We start from the raw sequence: 17,913 nt of genomic DNA, 5'->3' as shown, positions 1-17,913 counted from the left end.
TAGGAAAAATATTGGAGAAATTCATTCAACAAAATGTATCAGGTCAATTTCAAGCAAATTATCGAGCAAAAGAATTAACCACTCCACTGAATATCTTTTGGACTGCCATGTCAAACAGGTGAGGGGGTCAAACACTACAGATATTATTTTCAGATAAATTAAGTTGCTTATTCCTAAATATTTTGCAGGGTGGTGATGAACCTTACCAGTATCGTACTCAGGCAGAAATAGTTTGTGTTCCTGATCCTGAAATTTTGACGGTAAGGATTGGATTAATGTATACACCAAATTCAGGCCTCTTTTTTTTTTAACTGCAACAAATGTTTTTAGTATTATAATTCTTAAAGCCATTGTATAACTGTTTTTTCTATGCATGAATTTTTTCCTGATTCCATACTTTTTACCTAATGAAAATAATCATCTCAAGCAGTCATTAAAACTGACTTTGTGTAAATTCCTTTTATTGATTATAATTACCGGTACATGTATGAAGATGAAATATTTTATGAACTTGTTACTGTACATGCAAGGTTTTCAGATTCAATTATTTGTGATAAAATCTGTTATGTTTCCTTTTATAAAACCAACTAGATGAAATGTTTGAAGATTTAAGTCCACTTCCTATCAACAGGTAATGCCAGCCTCTTATTGTAAATTTAGAATATAGCTCAGTTTTATCAGGAACAAGTTATCTGGAAAAACTGTCATTGCTTAGAATTTTGCTTTATTCTATAAAAACAAATTCAAGACAAAGCAGTGACCAGAAAGAAAAAAAAAAATGGCAAAATAGTGTAAACCCTGGAAAATTTATTTTGTATGTAAAAATTGTACTTCTATAAACAAAAAATTCAAAATTAAAAGAGAACAACAACCGTTTTGGAAACCATGATTCAGTTTGATAGATCATAATATCTAATGTTCCAGATAGTGTTCTTTTGATTGAATATAATGACTGGTTACTGCTCTTTTATCTGTAATTACAGAGGCAGTTTGGAACTAGTTGTACATTGACCCCTATAGTAATTTGATTGAAGGACTGTGGTTGTTGTTTCTTAAAAATATTGTCTAAAAAGTTTCTTTAATTATTTTCTTTCAAATTTACATCCAATAATTTTACCAGAAATCCTTTCCAAAATCTTTCTTTACTGAACTGTATTGAGGCCAATAAAACTACTTTTTTCTGCAGCTAACAGGATATCTTGTCAATGAATTATATCTGATGTTTGCATCAACAAGTTTTAAAAACACCCACAAGGGCCCTAGCAGAATAGGGTGTATGTATTTTTCACAAAGATACTATGATTAATGCAAAATGATAGATTTTAATATTTTAGGAGGGCATCTTTCAGCAATTTGACCTTAGGCCAAAAAAAAATATATGTCTGTTTACGGTTGCCCAACCTACCCTACTTTTGAGCGCCGACCCTAAGTCATTTTATTTCTGTCGTAAAGTGAAAAATAAACTGAACTCGTGTCGAAAGCGAAGTTAGTGTTGCAAATGATATAAATCAATTGCCTGATACATCCCAATGTTCACAATCGTGAATATGACAGCTGTTTTAAGGAAATTCGCAACTCGTGTGATGAAAAAAACACTTTGCCACCATTTTTTTCCAAGGGAAATAATCCAATCATCAAAAATACGGGTAAACTCGGCCCATGACAAGTCGAAACGGCATGACTCAAAATCATGTCACAAAAAATAAAATGAAAATACCGACCTACCTACCCTATTTTAAAAAAAAATGTAACCTTAAACAGACATATATATTTTTTTTGGCCTTACGATAAGAAAAAACATGATAAACACAGGATATTCTATTAAATATATTTACATATTGAATTGAATAGTCTTACAATGAGCACATTATTATAACCCCCTATTTGTATAGGCAGAGCATATTTATAGTATTAGAGTATTATATTACAGTAGATGACTTGAGACATTTTTTCTTTATATGCAGTAAAATAAACATGATCTGCAACATACTGATTAAAGGAATTATATACTCTTTTACTTGCAGGAAAACTTGGTGGAAAGCAAGCATCACAAACTAGCTAGAAGTCTTCATAGTGGTCCAACTGATAGGGACATGAAACCTGACGCTAAGACTAGGGATCAGTTAAATGTAAGTATCCATTGTATTTAAAAACTTCACTGTGTCCAAATAATTAAGGGCATAAAGCCACATGATAAAATCTCTTTATATACAAATTTTTGAAAAAGTGTATTTGAAGTGACCATATATAAGCATTCAGTGTTTTTTTTATTCAAAACATCATATATTTGTAAAATATTTTATAGTATGAAAGGTAATACTGGACATTAAACATTTAATTTTAGAGAATTTAAAAGACAATTTATGGATCAAAGTTTTTATTGAAAATATGAATAACTAGTTTAATTTTTTGATGATTTGTTTTAAGAGTATTTGTTTAATGAAGTATTTTATTCTTTTCAGGCTATTGTTGGTTTTCCACCAACCAAAATGTTGACATCAGAAGAGCAGGATTTGGTTTGGAAGTTTAGATTCTATCTATCTAGTCAGAAAAAGGTAATACATTCATATTGAAAATAAGAAAAAAAGATTATGAATATTATATGAAGGATCTTTTGTTGGTGTTCTACATTTTGACAATAGCTTGTATAAATACAAATGTTATAATTTATATGTACACAACACATGTTTTCTGAATTGACCTTTATCAGGTACACGGGGAGTAGGTGATAAATGATGAAGGAAAGCATTCACTCCCCGAAGCAAGAGGATGAAGGTTTCTTACATCTTCCTTAGATGTACATGTTACGTACTTTGGTATTAATTAGTTGCTACTACATAGGTCTACGTAGACTTAAAAAATCTGATGAGACAAGATTTAAAGAACAGAATTTTGTTTGGTTATGTCTGTAGTGCACATTAGCAAAATTCTATAAAACACTAGAATTTAGATTTCTGTTAGCATTGAGATGCTTATTTTCATTTGTTCGTTGCTACACAAATAGGAATCTTCATTTAAACAAAAGTAATTTCCTCGTTAACTGGAAACTAATGAAATGTTTAACACTTCTAAAAAAAAAAACCAGACAAAAATCAATTTTGTGTGCTCAAAAGTTTGAAAAATGAGCATGTGCTCAAGAATGATGATAACATCTGTCATATGGAGTATGTACCACCAGATATCTTCAAAATCATAATCTAAACAAGATTGTGTCATAAAACAATTGAAAATTTGAAGTTTGTGAATTTTAAACATTTTTTAGGATGCACTGTTTCTTTTTTCCGATAGTATACTTTTCATTAATTTGTAAACATTGTAGAACTACTGATTAAAATTCAATTATTAAAGGTATAATATATTCATAGGCACTGACGAAATTTTTGAAATGTGTGAACTGGAAGATGCCTCAGGAAGCGAAACAAGCTATTGAACTTATGAGTCGCTGGAGTCCAATGGATGCTGATGATGCTTTAGAACTTCTATCTCCAGCTTTTACACATCCAACTGTAAGGAAATATGCTGTGTCTAGACTACGCCAGTCTGATGATGAGGTAAGATGTACAGAATTTGCTTACATTCATATATGGAAAGTATAAAAACAGTCACGATTTGTTATTTTTGCAGTGTTATTCTAAATATATTAGGAATGCTGTCAGAGGACTCAACATTAAGAATGCCATCAATTCATGGCAAGCAGTATATACAAATGCTAACATTCAACATTTTTTTAATGTTATTTCAGCAATAAATCTAATACTTTGTATCAGAAAAATCAAGTTTGTGGTCAAGGTAGTATACCCTGAAGTTGTGGTCTTATCAACATGAAACTAATCACACATGTTCATTATGATGTCAGTCACTTATATCAGAAAATAACTTGTTTATTCTATATCTTTATCATTATAATTATGAATTCATGATTTATCTTTATAGGACTTATTTTTATATTTGTTTCAACTGGTACAAGCTTTGAGATATGAGGACTTTGAGAAGATAAAACATGACACTGACCAGATAACAACAAGGAGAGAGTCCATTTGTGATACATCTGATAGGGACAGGTAAGATAGGGTGTTGTGTGTTGGGGGATAAACATGACACTGACCAGATAACAACAAGGAGAGAGTCCATTTGTGATACATCTGATAGGGACAGGTAAGATAGGGTGTTGTGTGTTGGGGGATAAACATGATGCTGACCAAATTACAGCTAGGAGAGAGACCATTAGTGATACATCTGATAGGGACAGGTAATATAGGGTGTTGTGTGTTGGGGGATAAATATGACACTGACCAGATTACAATGAGGAGAGAGTCTGTTATTGATAAATCTGATAGGGACAGGTAAAATAGGGTGTTGTGTGTTGGGGGATAAACATGACTCTGACCAGATTACAATGAGGAGAGAGTCTGTTATTGATAAATCTGATAGGGACAGGTAAAATAGGGTGTTGTGTGTTGGGGGATAAATATGACACTGACCAGATTACAATGAGGAGAGAGTCTGTTATTGATAAATCTGATAGGGACAGGTAAGATAGGGTGTTGTGTGTTGGGGGATAAATATGACACTGACCAGATTACAATGAGGAGAGAGTCCGTTATTGATAAATCTGATAGGGACAGGTAAGATAGGGTGTTGTGTGTTGGGCAATAAATATTATTAAGATTACAATAAAAATATCATTAAGTGGTGCATATGGTGGACAAGAGATCAAATGATTAGAGAAAAGTTCATGGGCTAGAAGAGAGATTTATAGATAAATGACATACTGAGTCATAGTTGCCATTCTTTCTGTTATATCTTGCCACTGCACAATAAGCAACCAACAATCTTCCTGTTATACTAAATATTTTATTTCTGGATTTCATATCTGCATACTTTGACTGTGTAACAGAGAGATGAATGTTGGTCAGTATTGCTAACAAGTTTAGGAAACCTGATATCGCTCACAATTTTTTTGAGTCCTTACTGTTCTATTTTAGTTTAATTTTATTTTTGTATACTGCTTTCAGAGAACAGTAATCCATCTTATTTGCTGACAACATATTTTTTTATGAGCTTGGTCAATATATACTCTGGTTACATACATTTTCTGATCTTTATAATGAATATTTAAATGTCTTCTTAAACATAGGTCATATGTTTACTAATATTTATGCCCTAAATGATCCAATTATTCTAGATGTTTCTTAAGTTTCAAAATTTTTTGTGCAAATATAAGAATGTATGTAAAATTTACTTTTGATTTAGACAGTATGATAGAATTTCAATGGGACTTTGTTAATGAATAAATAAATTAATGTTGTTTTTCCAGGACACACACGATGCTTACAAGAGCAGGGTCACATGATTCTATAATTGATGCACTAGGAGGGGTATCACCTAAACAAGAAGAAAGCCCTGAGATCAAGTTATCAAAAGAGGTAAATTCATATCTTTTGACATTCTTGCTGACAGTCAAGTAAGGTCCATTTTGTTCTTTGTTTCTTATATGTGTACAGTTTTTCCCACTGGATTGATTGATGATTGATCTTTGCTAAACGACCTGAACAACACATCAACAAAAAAATTTCCACGGGTTATTAAGAAACCAACAATCAAAAAATCATAATTTCAAACAATTTAAAGATATGATTGGGCTGGATGTTTTTAAAATGTGCAAAAGTGCTGATAACATTACACAATGTTATATTATATATTAATTGATTTTTTAAATTTATTAAATATATGGATGACTTCAACATGTCTTCCCCATATTTCTTCCTGAATATGCATGAAATATTTGCCACTGGACATTTTACAAGCAACAATCAATCAATCAATCTTGCTTCAATCATATTCACAGTGATTACCGGTATGATAAATGATATTGAAATTTAAGTTTAAATTAGGGACCATGTTAATTTAGCTGTGTGATTTCTTTTTTGTTTGAAGACCTGGTTAATACAGATGGAAGAGGAGCAATATTTATAGATTTATCATTATTTCCCATTATATCATGTTATATCTTGGGCATGTTCTCAGATCCACTGTTTATCCCTCTTTCTCATTTGAATAGGGTCATTTTCACTGTTAAGTTTCTAAAATGATTTGACTTGACTAAATGAAATGGGTTTGTTAACTCATAGGTTTGGGTTCGGGGATTGGCATATGTTTTTAGGAATTAAAGAACTAAATTGAATGGTATCAATTTGTGTATACTTTAAAATTTATAGATTATAGACTTCAAAAGAAATGGATTGATAGCCCATTTATAAACATTAAAACCAGAAAATGAGACATTAAAATAATATGCTAGTGTTGTTGAATGTTTTTCTGTAGCAAAATATGTATTTCACTTTTCCTTTCTATTAAAGTTTAATTATTCTCTTATCATTAACAGAGTGACCTTGCATCATTCCTCATAGAAAGAGCCTGTGATAATTCCATATTAGCTAACTACTTTTATTGGTAAGTCTTCTTATAATTCAAGATCTAGATCATTCCAAAACATTACAAATAAATATAATTTTATCCTCCATGAAAGACTTAGATAAAGTATTGAATTTATACATTCTCAAATACATTTTTCAGATTGACCTGATAAGTTGAGTATTTCTTTTTTCATAGATTGCCTCACCTTTAAAAAGACAATTTGGATGTAATATAACATCCCAAAAACTAAATCTTAAATTTAAAGATCTTATGGCTGCAAATATTTTACATGAATTACATTTTTTGGAAGTGATAAACTTTGTAGCACTATGATTAGATTAACATGGTCACATATTTTAAAGAACACCTGGAATGTACCATTTTTTGGTCAGTTTTTCCATCATAATTTGATAAGAAAGTCACCACATACATTAACCATTTTTATATCTTGGTAAACATATGTAAATAGAATAACTTTTCTTGAGTTGTTCTTCTATCCACAGTTGTTGGGATGATTTCCAATGAAAATATCATGAAAACATTTAAGAAATTTGTAGTTTTATAAGGGCCCCGCCGAATGCCCTATAGTGATTAGTCTGTTCGTCTGTCCGTCCGTCCGTTTGTCTGTCTGTCTGTCCGTCCGTAACAAATTGTGTCCCCTCTATATCTAGAGAACCGTTATGATTTCAAAGTTTATACATGACATGTATATTAACCAACACCAGAGGGTGTGTCATAATGTATGTACAACTTCCTAGGTCAAAGGTCAAGGTCAAAAACTTTGGTTTTAGTTGGCAACCCCATGTCCTATGGTAAAGATCGTGTCCGCTCTATATCTTGAGAACCGTTATGATTTCAAAGTTTATACTTGACATGTATATTAACCAACACCAGAGGGTGTGTCATAACTTATGTACAACTTCCTAGGTCAAAGGTCAAGGTCATAAACTTCGGTTTTAGTTGACAACCCCATGTCCAATGATAAAGATACAAATTTTTTACCACACATTATTCACAGATGGCCCACAGAGATGGCTCCCATCTCAATGATATCTAGTTTTGTTTTATAAATTTTTCATTTTGAGAACATTCCAAGGTTGGCAAAAAAAGCCGTCAATACTAGTAATGACCAGGCCGGCGGTAAATACTGGCAAATACTGGTCAATTGAAATTTTGATAAGATATTACTATTAAATACAGTCCCTACCTGGTCAATTACGGGTCTCTAAAAATACCGCAAAGGACCTCCTTTGTGCACAAAGGAGCACAAAGGACCACAAAGGAGTTTGATATGAGCACAAAGGACCTGAAATTCATTTCAAAACATAAAAATATTATAATTCATGAAGAAAAATGTAAAAAAAAAATCAATTTCAATAAAAATTGCGATTTTAATAATGTACGATTTTTAGTTATCACCGGTATCGGTTTGGAACCAACTTTATATCCGGGTTAAGTGTTAGTTCGTGTATATGAATTTTTAAATAGTGTAAATATATTAACATAAATGATAAAAATGTCAATTATTATTCTTGATATTTTATTGTTGTAATTTTTCAAGGGTAAAGCATTACCAAAACTTCGAAAATTTTATAGGATAGCAATGTGTTGTTGTTGTTTTTTGTTGTCTCATATATGATCACTTTGTTTTCTTACGTATGATAATATTTTTAAGTGAAGTATAAGAATACTTGCATTATAACAAAAAAGTCAAAACATGTTTGTTGTCGAAACATTGCACTTCCGTTAGTATCCGAGCTTTGAAGTGTGAAAAGAAAGTGTGGCACCACAGTCGTCAGAGTACTGAGAAGGCTGACCATTTAATTTGCGTTTTACATTGTCTGAATTGTCTATAAGAAAATATGCATTGTCTGTCTGGCCTTTTGGGATACTTGCCAATGAAGTTGTGTTAACTCAGAGTTTTCAGAAATTTCAATATATACTTTCTTTTATCAAATTTTATTCTGCACAAAAACAAAATATTTACCGAAATTTTCTTACTTGACAAATCTTAATCAGAACAAAAATGTATACACAGCACAATGAAGAAAAGTCTGTAGAGCTGTCATTTGGTTATTTGTGTCGTTGGGTTGCTTGTTACTGACATATATACATCTTCTCAATTCATTTATTTGTATTTTATCAGCCTGATTAATGGATAATCAAAATTTGAAATAAAAATTGGATATTGAAATGAAATTAATTATTTTAACAAAGAGTTTCTGAAATTTACTTTCTGCTATGTATGTGTTCATACATAAATGGTTATATTTATAATTGAAAAAATCATATATCATTTCGAAAATTTTTACATTCGCAATATCAAAATTTAGACTTTTTGCGATAGCACTCTCTTATTTTATATTATTTTATTTCTGATAAATTTTGAGTAAAATGGTTTATATTTCTCATCTTTTTAACTTCAATAGAAGACGTCTTTGATCGACGCTTGTAAGATCTATATTTAGAAAACTTGTATATTTTGCATATGTCTGAAGTTTTTTTTTTTTTTTTTTTTAAATATATTAATACATATAATTGTTTTTTCAACAATGTTATTGTTTTTAAAGACGGTCTTTGAACGCTGATAATTAACTGTAAAGAATATATAACGCTTTGTTCATCCCAAGCGCAATCAAGTCCTCATTAATCAAAACTTATTAATTGTGAAATTGAAATCTTTACAAACAGTGTTAGCTTAATTTTTTCTCTCCGGTTTAATGTCCAGTCTTTATTTATATGTTCATGTTTTCTCAATACTTTTCAATATATAATTATAGGTATACTAACATCTTATCGAAAATGACCGTAATCTTATGCATATCCGTACCGGTTACGGAACACGGTTTCGTAAATCTTCAACTTTATACCGATTTAACTCGAGTATTTTAATAAAAATTAATATTTTTTTCTTGAGAAATGCCTTTCCCCCCATTTAATAAACAATTTCAGGTCCTTTGTGCACTTATCATACTCCTTTGTGGTCCTTTGTGCTCCTTTGTGCACAAAGGAGGTCCTTTGCGGTGTTTTTAGAGACCGGTCAATTACTGGGTAAATGGACAGATATATTCACAGGACAGAAAATCACATATTTACTACATTGTAAAGGACAAAAAGTCACAATTAATTAGTTAACAAGTGTTTGAATATGTGAGGGAAAATCCTTGAAATAAATTCATTGTAATGTTTATGAGATTGATAATGAACATGGTTAAATGAAGATTTATTAAAAAATATTAATCCTACATAGGATATTTCTTGGTACCATGAAGCCAGTCAAGAAAAAGACTATGGCAGCTTGTTTTCTTAACAGTAATTTCATCAAATGTAATAAAACAATGTCTTAAAAATTAGTCTTTTCTTAATCAAAGAAACAGTTCTTTCAAAATTGCATTGCGACTTTCTGTCCTGTGATATTTTGCCCTACATTCAATAACTGTTAGTCATGAAAATATGAAAGTTTTCAAGTCAACATTAGACTTTTTTAATGTTATCTTTTCTTATATAAATTGAAATTTTACATGAACACATCATGGACAGTGATTATTAGAATAAAATTAAAGAAAAAGAAAAACAGCAGCCAAAGTATAGATCCTTCAAAATTTCCATTTTCTGTATTTAGTTTTTATAAATTAGAAGATATTTATCATGCAGTTGAATAGTCAGGAATAAAATAATTGTTTTAAACAGTCTTCAAAAATTACTTTTATGACTTTTTCCTGTTATGTCAACATTTATTAGGGGACAGTTGTAATATTGAATAAACTTTTGACACCAGCTTGCCATATAATAGGTAAGAATGTAGGACAGAAAGTCACAGACAAAAAGTCACGGACAAAAAGTCACAATTCAGTTTTGAGATTATTTTTCTTTAAACAAGAAAACACTAATTTAAAAAATAAAATTTTTGTTTTTTCTTGAACTATTATATACGAAGCAACTTTGTAATTAACATTTATTCAATAAATATCAATAATGATCAAATAATTGTTATGAAAACAAAATGTCAAAGTGGCTTGGTACATAAATGGCTTCATTGTGCCAAGAAATATATCCTTTGCATGATTAAAATTTAATAAAGTTTCATTTAACAAGGCTTATGAACAATTTCCTAAACTTAAAAATGAATATATGTAATAAAAAGAAAATATTTCAAGATCTTTCTCTTATATATTCAAACAATTGTCAACAAATTATTTGTGACTTTTTGTCCTGTGACTTTTTGTCCTGTGACTTTTTGTCCTATCAAATTTGTGACTTTATGTCCTGTGACTTTTTGTCCTGTGACTTTCTGTCCGTTTACCAATAGGTAATGCCCTGATAATCTAGTCACCTGTAATTCTATTTACCTGTTAAAATCAAACCTTTTCAAGAAAAAAATATATATATTTTATACATGTTGAAATAACTGATATAGCAGTTTTATATCCATACCTAAACTATGTTATATCATTACCCATAAGAACTGAATAAGTCATTATTCATGCTAATAGTTGATAAAACATACCAATATCAATCCTTTTTATAAACTGAATCATGCCATATGAATAAAGTTAAAATAATTTCCCCTATCAACTAAGATTTAACTAACATTGATAGTAAAATCTGTCAAAAGAACCATGAAAATTTCAATTGTCCAGTATTTGCCAGTATTGACCACTTGAGGAGTATTGACCGGGTGGTAAATACCGGTAAATAGCACCGGTAAATACCGGGGGGGTATTTATCGCCCAACCTTGGAACATTCTAGAATCTTTTTTCAGATATTGATAGTAAAATCTCTTATGGTAATCTTCATACCAAAATTAGAGAAAAACAGGATGTATTTTCTCTCCTCTTTTAAGGTAACCTCTGTGGCAGAGACTTCTAAGCAGTTCATCAACAGTGATCACTAAACCCTTTTTAGCAAGGTGCATTCAACTCTGATCTTAATTGACTAGGATTGCTAGTTTTCCTACCAAAAGGTCTCCAGACTCCAGCTTCCTCTAAATAAAATTGCCAAGTTTGCAGAAAGGAGTGTTAAACATCAATCAATCAATCAATCAAACAATCTTATTTTTAATTTTTGGTAATACTTTCGTTGATGATGATGATCCGTTGGCTTCCCCATTTGTACTGTACATTTCTTAGTTTGTTTAATATATGCCTATTTGAAGTGATGTTTCTGATTCAAAGAACTTAATATTTTCATCATAAATCATTTTTGTAAATAGGGGAAAAAAACTTAAATTTTATCACAAATAATTTTTTTTATTATGGAAGTATAATTCCATCTGAAGGAATTTGATTAAAAGTTGTAATGCACACATATCTTTGTTTATTTCCATAAATATGGATACACTAAGTGTCATATATTGACAAAATTGTGTTGTGATATATTGATGGAACTTTTTTTGTTTTGTAGACTCATTTTTATTCATGTTCATTGTATATTAAACTTGAGATGTCTTTTGAACTTTTGTGTTATTGGGTTACTGTCTCATAGATCTATATCCCACATCTCTGTGTTAACAGTTCATTTACACTTTATTTTTCTATTACAATAGATATTTTGTGTGACTTCAGACAATGTTTATTAATATTCAGATTTCAGGACCAATTATTGGGATTAACACCCCTACTACTTTTGATGATATTCTGTGAATTGAATATTAAATCTTCATGGAGTGAGTATTTTTAGCCACTATCACAATGTCTTTGTTTTCCAGGTATGTTTCTGTGGAATGTGAAAACGATGAATCAACTGCTAAAGAACAGAGAGTTAATGAAATGTATTTATGTATCATGAAAAGATTTAGCCAGGCTTTAGTTAAGGTAAGTAATAGGTACAATAAATGAACAACACAGGATCTTGAACTAAATGTCATTTATTTCATAAAGTTATGCATACTGAGTACATTGTTTGAATTGTCCATCAAAATTCTCCTACTGTTTTCAGGCTAAAACCTTTAATTACTGTGAATTCATTATTATAAGTAGAATACCATTTTTGTGGATTTTGTGGGTACAGTTGAACCGCAAATTTAAATGTTCATCTAATCACAATTTTTTGAAATGCTCATATGCAGACATTGGCAAATCCACAATATCAAATGTTCATGAAAAAGAAAGTTTCCTCAATCCATGCAAACTGGTACCCACAAAAAAGAAATGAATCCACAGTATGCAGGATGTAAATACATATACTAAGGGTGTTATATCAGAAGTTTTTTCACAAATGGCAAGTAGCAAGCTGGTTTACTAAGTAATTGTTATGCCCTTCCCCTTTAAATTGGTAAAACTTTAGTTTGAAAGGAATAAGAGCTAAAGTGTCTTACATTATAAAATAAATCATAAATGTGGTAGGGCATCAAATGTTTCTCACAGGCACAACCATTTAAAGTTGTACTTTTACTTCTCTGTGATGGGTATGTGTCATTATAGTTTATTGGCTCATCTCTACTTGATTCAAGTTGCTTTGTCAAAATGCTATTACCTTATGGTTGTGGCTTGAATCTTTTCCCCTCATGATGAGATATTTCTAGTACCACACTTATTTGGTTAATTTTGTTGACCTATCTTGTTATAAGATATAAGTATGGACACAACATTCAAGCTTGAAACAGCTCTGAATTTGGATTGTGATTAAATGCTTGACACAGCATAGGTTTCTGACACAGAATGAATGTGGTCTAAGAACTGAAAAATTTGAAATTTGAGAGTTCTAGTTATTTTTATACTAATGAAATATTTACCTATTATGGTCCAATATCCAAAATCCAAATACATGGTTAGATTCAGCATATCAAAGAACCCTTAAGAATTAAATTTTTGATGAAATCAAACAAATTTAATTTTGGGCCCTTTGCACCTCAGTGTGGACCAAATTGATAACGGGGCTTTAAATAAAAAAAACCAAATAAATACATGTTTAGATTCAGCATATCAAAGAACCCCACCAATTCAATTTTTGTTAAAATCAAACTTAAGATTAATTTTGGACCCTTTGGACCTTAATGTGGACCAAATTATAAATGGGGCCTAAATTAAAAATTTGAATACCTTTTACTTTTATTAATTTTGACTTGGATGGAGAGTTGTCTCATTGGCACTCATACCACATCTTCTTATATCTACTTGTTAGATTCAACATATCAAAGAACCCAAAGTATTCAATTTTTTGTTGAAATTAAAATACATGGTTAGATTCAGCATATTAAAGAACGCAAGAATTCTAAACTTTGAATTAAACCCCATTGAAATTGGTCAAGAAATAAACAATTTATTCAAAGTATTATTTTTTGGCCCCTTATTCCTAAACGGTTAAGGCCATTACCCCCAAAATCAATCCAAACCTTCCTTATTTGGTATGGAACCTTGTGGTACAATTTCATAGAGAACCATAAACTTCTATTCAAGTTATTGTCTGGAAACCGGAAAATCCTTATTTTTTTACTCCTTATTCCTCCATGGTTGGGGCAATAACCCCCAAATCAATCTCTACCTCCCTTTTTAGGTATTGAATCTTATACAATTTCATAGAGATCCAAACACTTATACACAAGTAATCGTTCTGAGACAAGAACAAATATTGTGTTTGGCCTCTTTTTTGGCCTATTCCTAAACAGTTTGGACAAAGCCCAAAATATAAAAAATCCATTCTCACTTGTTATGAAACTTTTTAGAATCATTATATTTTACAGACATTAAACCATATATACAATATATGTACATTGTCGGAAAATATAAAATTTATTTGTATGAGCTTTAGAAACAGGACGAAAAAGCGAGGCTCGCCAAGCTTTTCTCCTGTTTTGTAGCAAGAACAAATAAATTTGATATTTTCCGACAATGTATATATATGTTTTCATCCTGCAATTTACACCTAACGCTTGAAACTTTAGTTGTTAAAATCCAAATCGTTGTCTCTAATTTTTCAAAGAAATCAACATAGTTTAAACGTGGACTGCGAAGAGGATCCCAAAAGAACTGTTGCGCAAAAAGAAATTTCCACATTACCGCTTGCTCTCCATGGAAGTGGGGTAACAGGAGACTTTATTTGTACAAGTACAAGTACAAATAATGCAAAAATTATTTGTGTACCTGTTATTTGTACAACAGTTGGCTGATTGCAGGATAAATTTTCTCAATAATGTTATACTCACTTCCACCAAAATATTTTTGGAATGACAATGAATGATGAAAAGAAAGTTCACATTGAATGACATCAAAGATCATGGGATTAACGAAGGTTAACATGATGCCTAGGTATTGACTATTTAAAAGCTGTCCTTTAATGCAAAAATAATGAATAAGACATATGAAGAACCTCCTTTTTTTATCAAACAAGAATACATGTTTCTTACGTATATAGATATGAAATTCTTTAAACATGGACAACTTTACAAAACTTCTACATTAGTTATGTATCCTGCAAGCAAAGTATGATGGGAGGATATATATAGGAATCTTCCTGTCTGTCCGTCCATCCATTCATGCTTCCCTCCATCAGTTTTTTCCTTTGTCTGTCTTGCTGTTTGTCTGTATGTCAATGTGTCTTGTAGATGCAACTCCTTCAAATCTAGACCAATTTCAATGAAACATTACAGTCGTAGAATCCTTCCAGAAAGTCAATCAATGAAAAAAATCCCAATTTAACTTGTTAAAGGGGAGATAATTGAATTTGCAGGGTTTTATGAGTTAACACAGAGTTCAAGTTAATTTACTGTAATGTAAAGCACACTATAGAAATATAAATAGACATAAAATATCTGAGATTTGAAAAAAAAAATTAATAAAATAAAAAGAAAAGAAATTTCTTTTTGACATATGAACCTCATTTTGTCAGAAATTGTTTCTAATTACTTATTCGAAATATTCTAATTATAGGTAGGTGTTGAGTGATCAGTAATACAATGATGAAAAACAAAATAATTCATGTAATATATATTTATATTATAGGGTGGCCAGGAATGCCGTTTAAAGAGAGCTACTCTGGCGAGACAACAAATGTTTATAGAAAGACTAGTCAGCATGGTAAAGGCTGTGACCAGAGAAAGTGGGAATAGGAAGAAAAAGGTATATTGTTTTTATCAGTGTAAAATTTTTATTAAAAAACACAAGATAGTCAGGGAAACCTTATAATATTTTCTTACTTTGATTTTTATATGCCCCTTTACAGGATATATTATGGTATACTGCTGTCTTTCTTTGGGCCAAAATTAAAATTAAGTTTGTTTCCCCTTACCCGACCGACCCTCTAAAAATCCGCCGACTGAAATAATCTTTTTCGAAAATCACATGGTTGTTTTTTTTTTTTCGTTTCGCTCAAAAGGTCGTTTTTTAATTTCGTTTCCTTGAATGATCCGTATTTTCAACATTCCGCGAAATCATTGTCGCCCGTGTGTTTGCAGCAAAGGGTAAACAACGTATGCAAGGATACTGAAATTGGAATTGAATGATGTTTTAAATAAATGTATCCGAGCAATCGTAACTACTCTGCCATTCTAGCTACGCCTCCAATAACAATATTGTATGCGTAGCGAGAATGGCCGAGTAGTTATGATTGCGCATCCGGGCTCAAACATGAGCTTAAATGTTAGGCCCGGTGTTTCTGCCGTGTTTGGGGTAAATCCCTGAGTTCGCCTTCATCAGTGGTCGACTCAATAAGTTGTATATTGGCGTGCTATTTATGCTATTTTGTTTCATTTCGTATGTTATATTAGACCATACACCAGTTGTCTTTGGATAAAATAGTAGTTGATTTTTTTCGAGCTCAGTATCATATTGTGTTGTGAAAAGTTGAGCTGACTATACCAGCTAATGCTTTGATAACAGTTCTTGTAAGTTTTTATGTCTTTTATAAGCTATAATGGGCTGATGATTAAATATGGTCACACATTCAGGGTTTTGTGAAATAAGATGCCAGTGTTTCATTATTATATTTTTAGTTTCTGTATAGATGGGTTGAATTTTGTTAACATTACTAGCGGTTGCTCCCGTTTCGCTGGGCAATGTGTTAGCAAGTTTTCCCTTTCTGTATTTTGTGTTTGATAAAAAAAATCGTTGATTTCAGATATTTGATATCCTCGTTTGAGCTTCTAACTGGTTTTTTTTTAGATCAGTTTTGCTACATGTGTTTCTGAGATACCTCAATACTTCACCCTTGATGAATCCTTTCAATGAAAACACTTTTTGGGTGTGAGCTGTGTCTGTGCAGATATTGATATGTTTCAGTTGGTTTGATATTGGTTTCAATGTCTTGTATCATACTATGCCTTCGTTAAAGAATCTTTCTCCTTTGTATAATTATGACAGTGTCTAAGAATATTGTTTCATTACAGGAAAATTTGTAGGTGAACTTCAACTATCATTATCATTTTGTTTCTCTGTGTTGAAAGCGTTGTAAAATGTGTTCAAGAATTAACAAACATTGTAAGGTCTGCTAACCCAGTGAATGCTGATCCACACATAGGCACGCCCAAGGTTTCATGGTAAAGTTTATTGTTAAAAATAAATTCATAGTTTTCTAGAATAAGCCTTATTAGGCATAGCCATACTCGCTTGGATCATGGTTTGTGGATTTTAGTATTTCCTTAAATGAAAAACAAGTCTACATATTTTTTGCATTGAATGTTACTAGGTAGCAGTCTCGTTGGGGTTTTATATTTTCAATTGAATTAATAAAACTATAAAAAAAAATAAAGAACCGTATTTTCCTGTGTGTTAGATATATTTCAGGGATTTTCTCTAAAAAAAAAAAAAGCCTACCTACCTACCCACTTCCAAAATGGTGGGTAGGGTAAGGGGAAACAAAGATATTTTTAATTGCGGCCTTATGTCCCTTGTCAACACGCCTCTTATTCCTAAATGACTCAAAAAAACTTTCACCAATTTTCATGAAAGTTTGGTGAATTGCATTTTCCTATTGACGTAATCTCCCTTTCGATTTTTATGAGTTTCTGATTAAATCTTTGTGAGTTATGAGATTTTATTATTAAAATTGGGTGATTTTCATGTTTTCTGACTATACTCAAAATGGTTTCAAGAATTTTCATTAAACTTTGGTGAATTGTTTATATATATGTAAGACTCAGATCGATGTCCGGTCTCTTATCGACATCTGTTCCTCAAATAGACATCCTAATCTGACGTCACAATAAAATAACATTCCAAATCAACAGCTAAAAAGATGTCCCTCTAATTGACATCTTTTTGTTGTTCTCAAATCAACGTCCAATTTTTTGCCTCTCTAATCGACGTCTGTTTTATGGACTTGTCGCAGTGAAATCACATCTTTATTAAATGGTGGGTTGAACCTAAAACCCTAAAAGTTGTTGAAAAATATAAGACCAAATCATAATACTTTTCAACAATTGGCCGTACGTCTTTATTCTTTCTATTGTTAAGACTGTATCAGTGTATTTTGATACCAATTTAAGAAAACAGTTATAGTTTCTGTAAGCTACTTCACAAAAAGACAAAACGATACAGATAATATAAACAAAGATCAATTTA

At 31.1% G+C, this 17,913-nt stretch overlaps 1 protein-coding gene across 5 annotated transcripts in view; it reads left to right on the top strand.

Moving 5' to 3' along the window:
• LOC127734602 (phosphatidylinositol 3-kinase catalytic subunit type 3-like) overlaps positions 1-17,913 on the top strand; it is a 123,842-nt gene that overhangs the window by 8,687 nt on the left and 97,242 nt on the right. For all 5 annotated transcript variants that reach the window (XM_052244558.1, XM_052244561.1, XM_052244560.1 and 2 more), the window contains exons 6-14: positions 189-260; positions 2,025-2,129; positions 2,463-2,555; positions 3,366-3,551; positions 3,934-4,061; positions 5,318-5,426; positions 6,386-6,453; positions 12,126-12,231; positions 15,358-15,474. In XM_052244558.1, coding sequence (XP_052100518.1) covers positions 189-260; positions 2,025-2,129; positions 2,463-2,555; positions 3,366-3,551; positions 3,934-4,061; positions 5,318-5,426; positions 6,386-6,453; positions 12,126-12,231; positions 15,358-15,474 — 984 coding nt within the window. The remainder of the gene's footprint in view (positions 1-188; positions 261-2,024; positions 2,130-2,462; positions 2,556-3,365; positions 3,552-3,933; positions 4,062-5,317; positions 5,427-6,385; positions 6,454-12,125; positions 12,232-15,357; positions 15,475-17,913) is intronic.

This window comes from Mytilus californianus, unplaced genomic scaffold (genome assembly GCF_021869535.1).
Source record: "Mytilus californianus isolate M0D057914Y unplaced genomic scaffold, xbMytCali1.0.p SCAF_3, whole genome shotgun sequence".
Taxonomy (NCBI): domain Eukaryota; kingdom Metazoa; phylum Mollusca; class Bivalvia; order Mytilida; family Mytilidae; genus Mytilus; species Mytilus californianus.
Note: the sequence above shows the minus strand (reverse complement) of the source record. Positions and strands in the feature narration are given on the sequence as shown.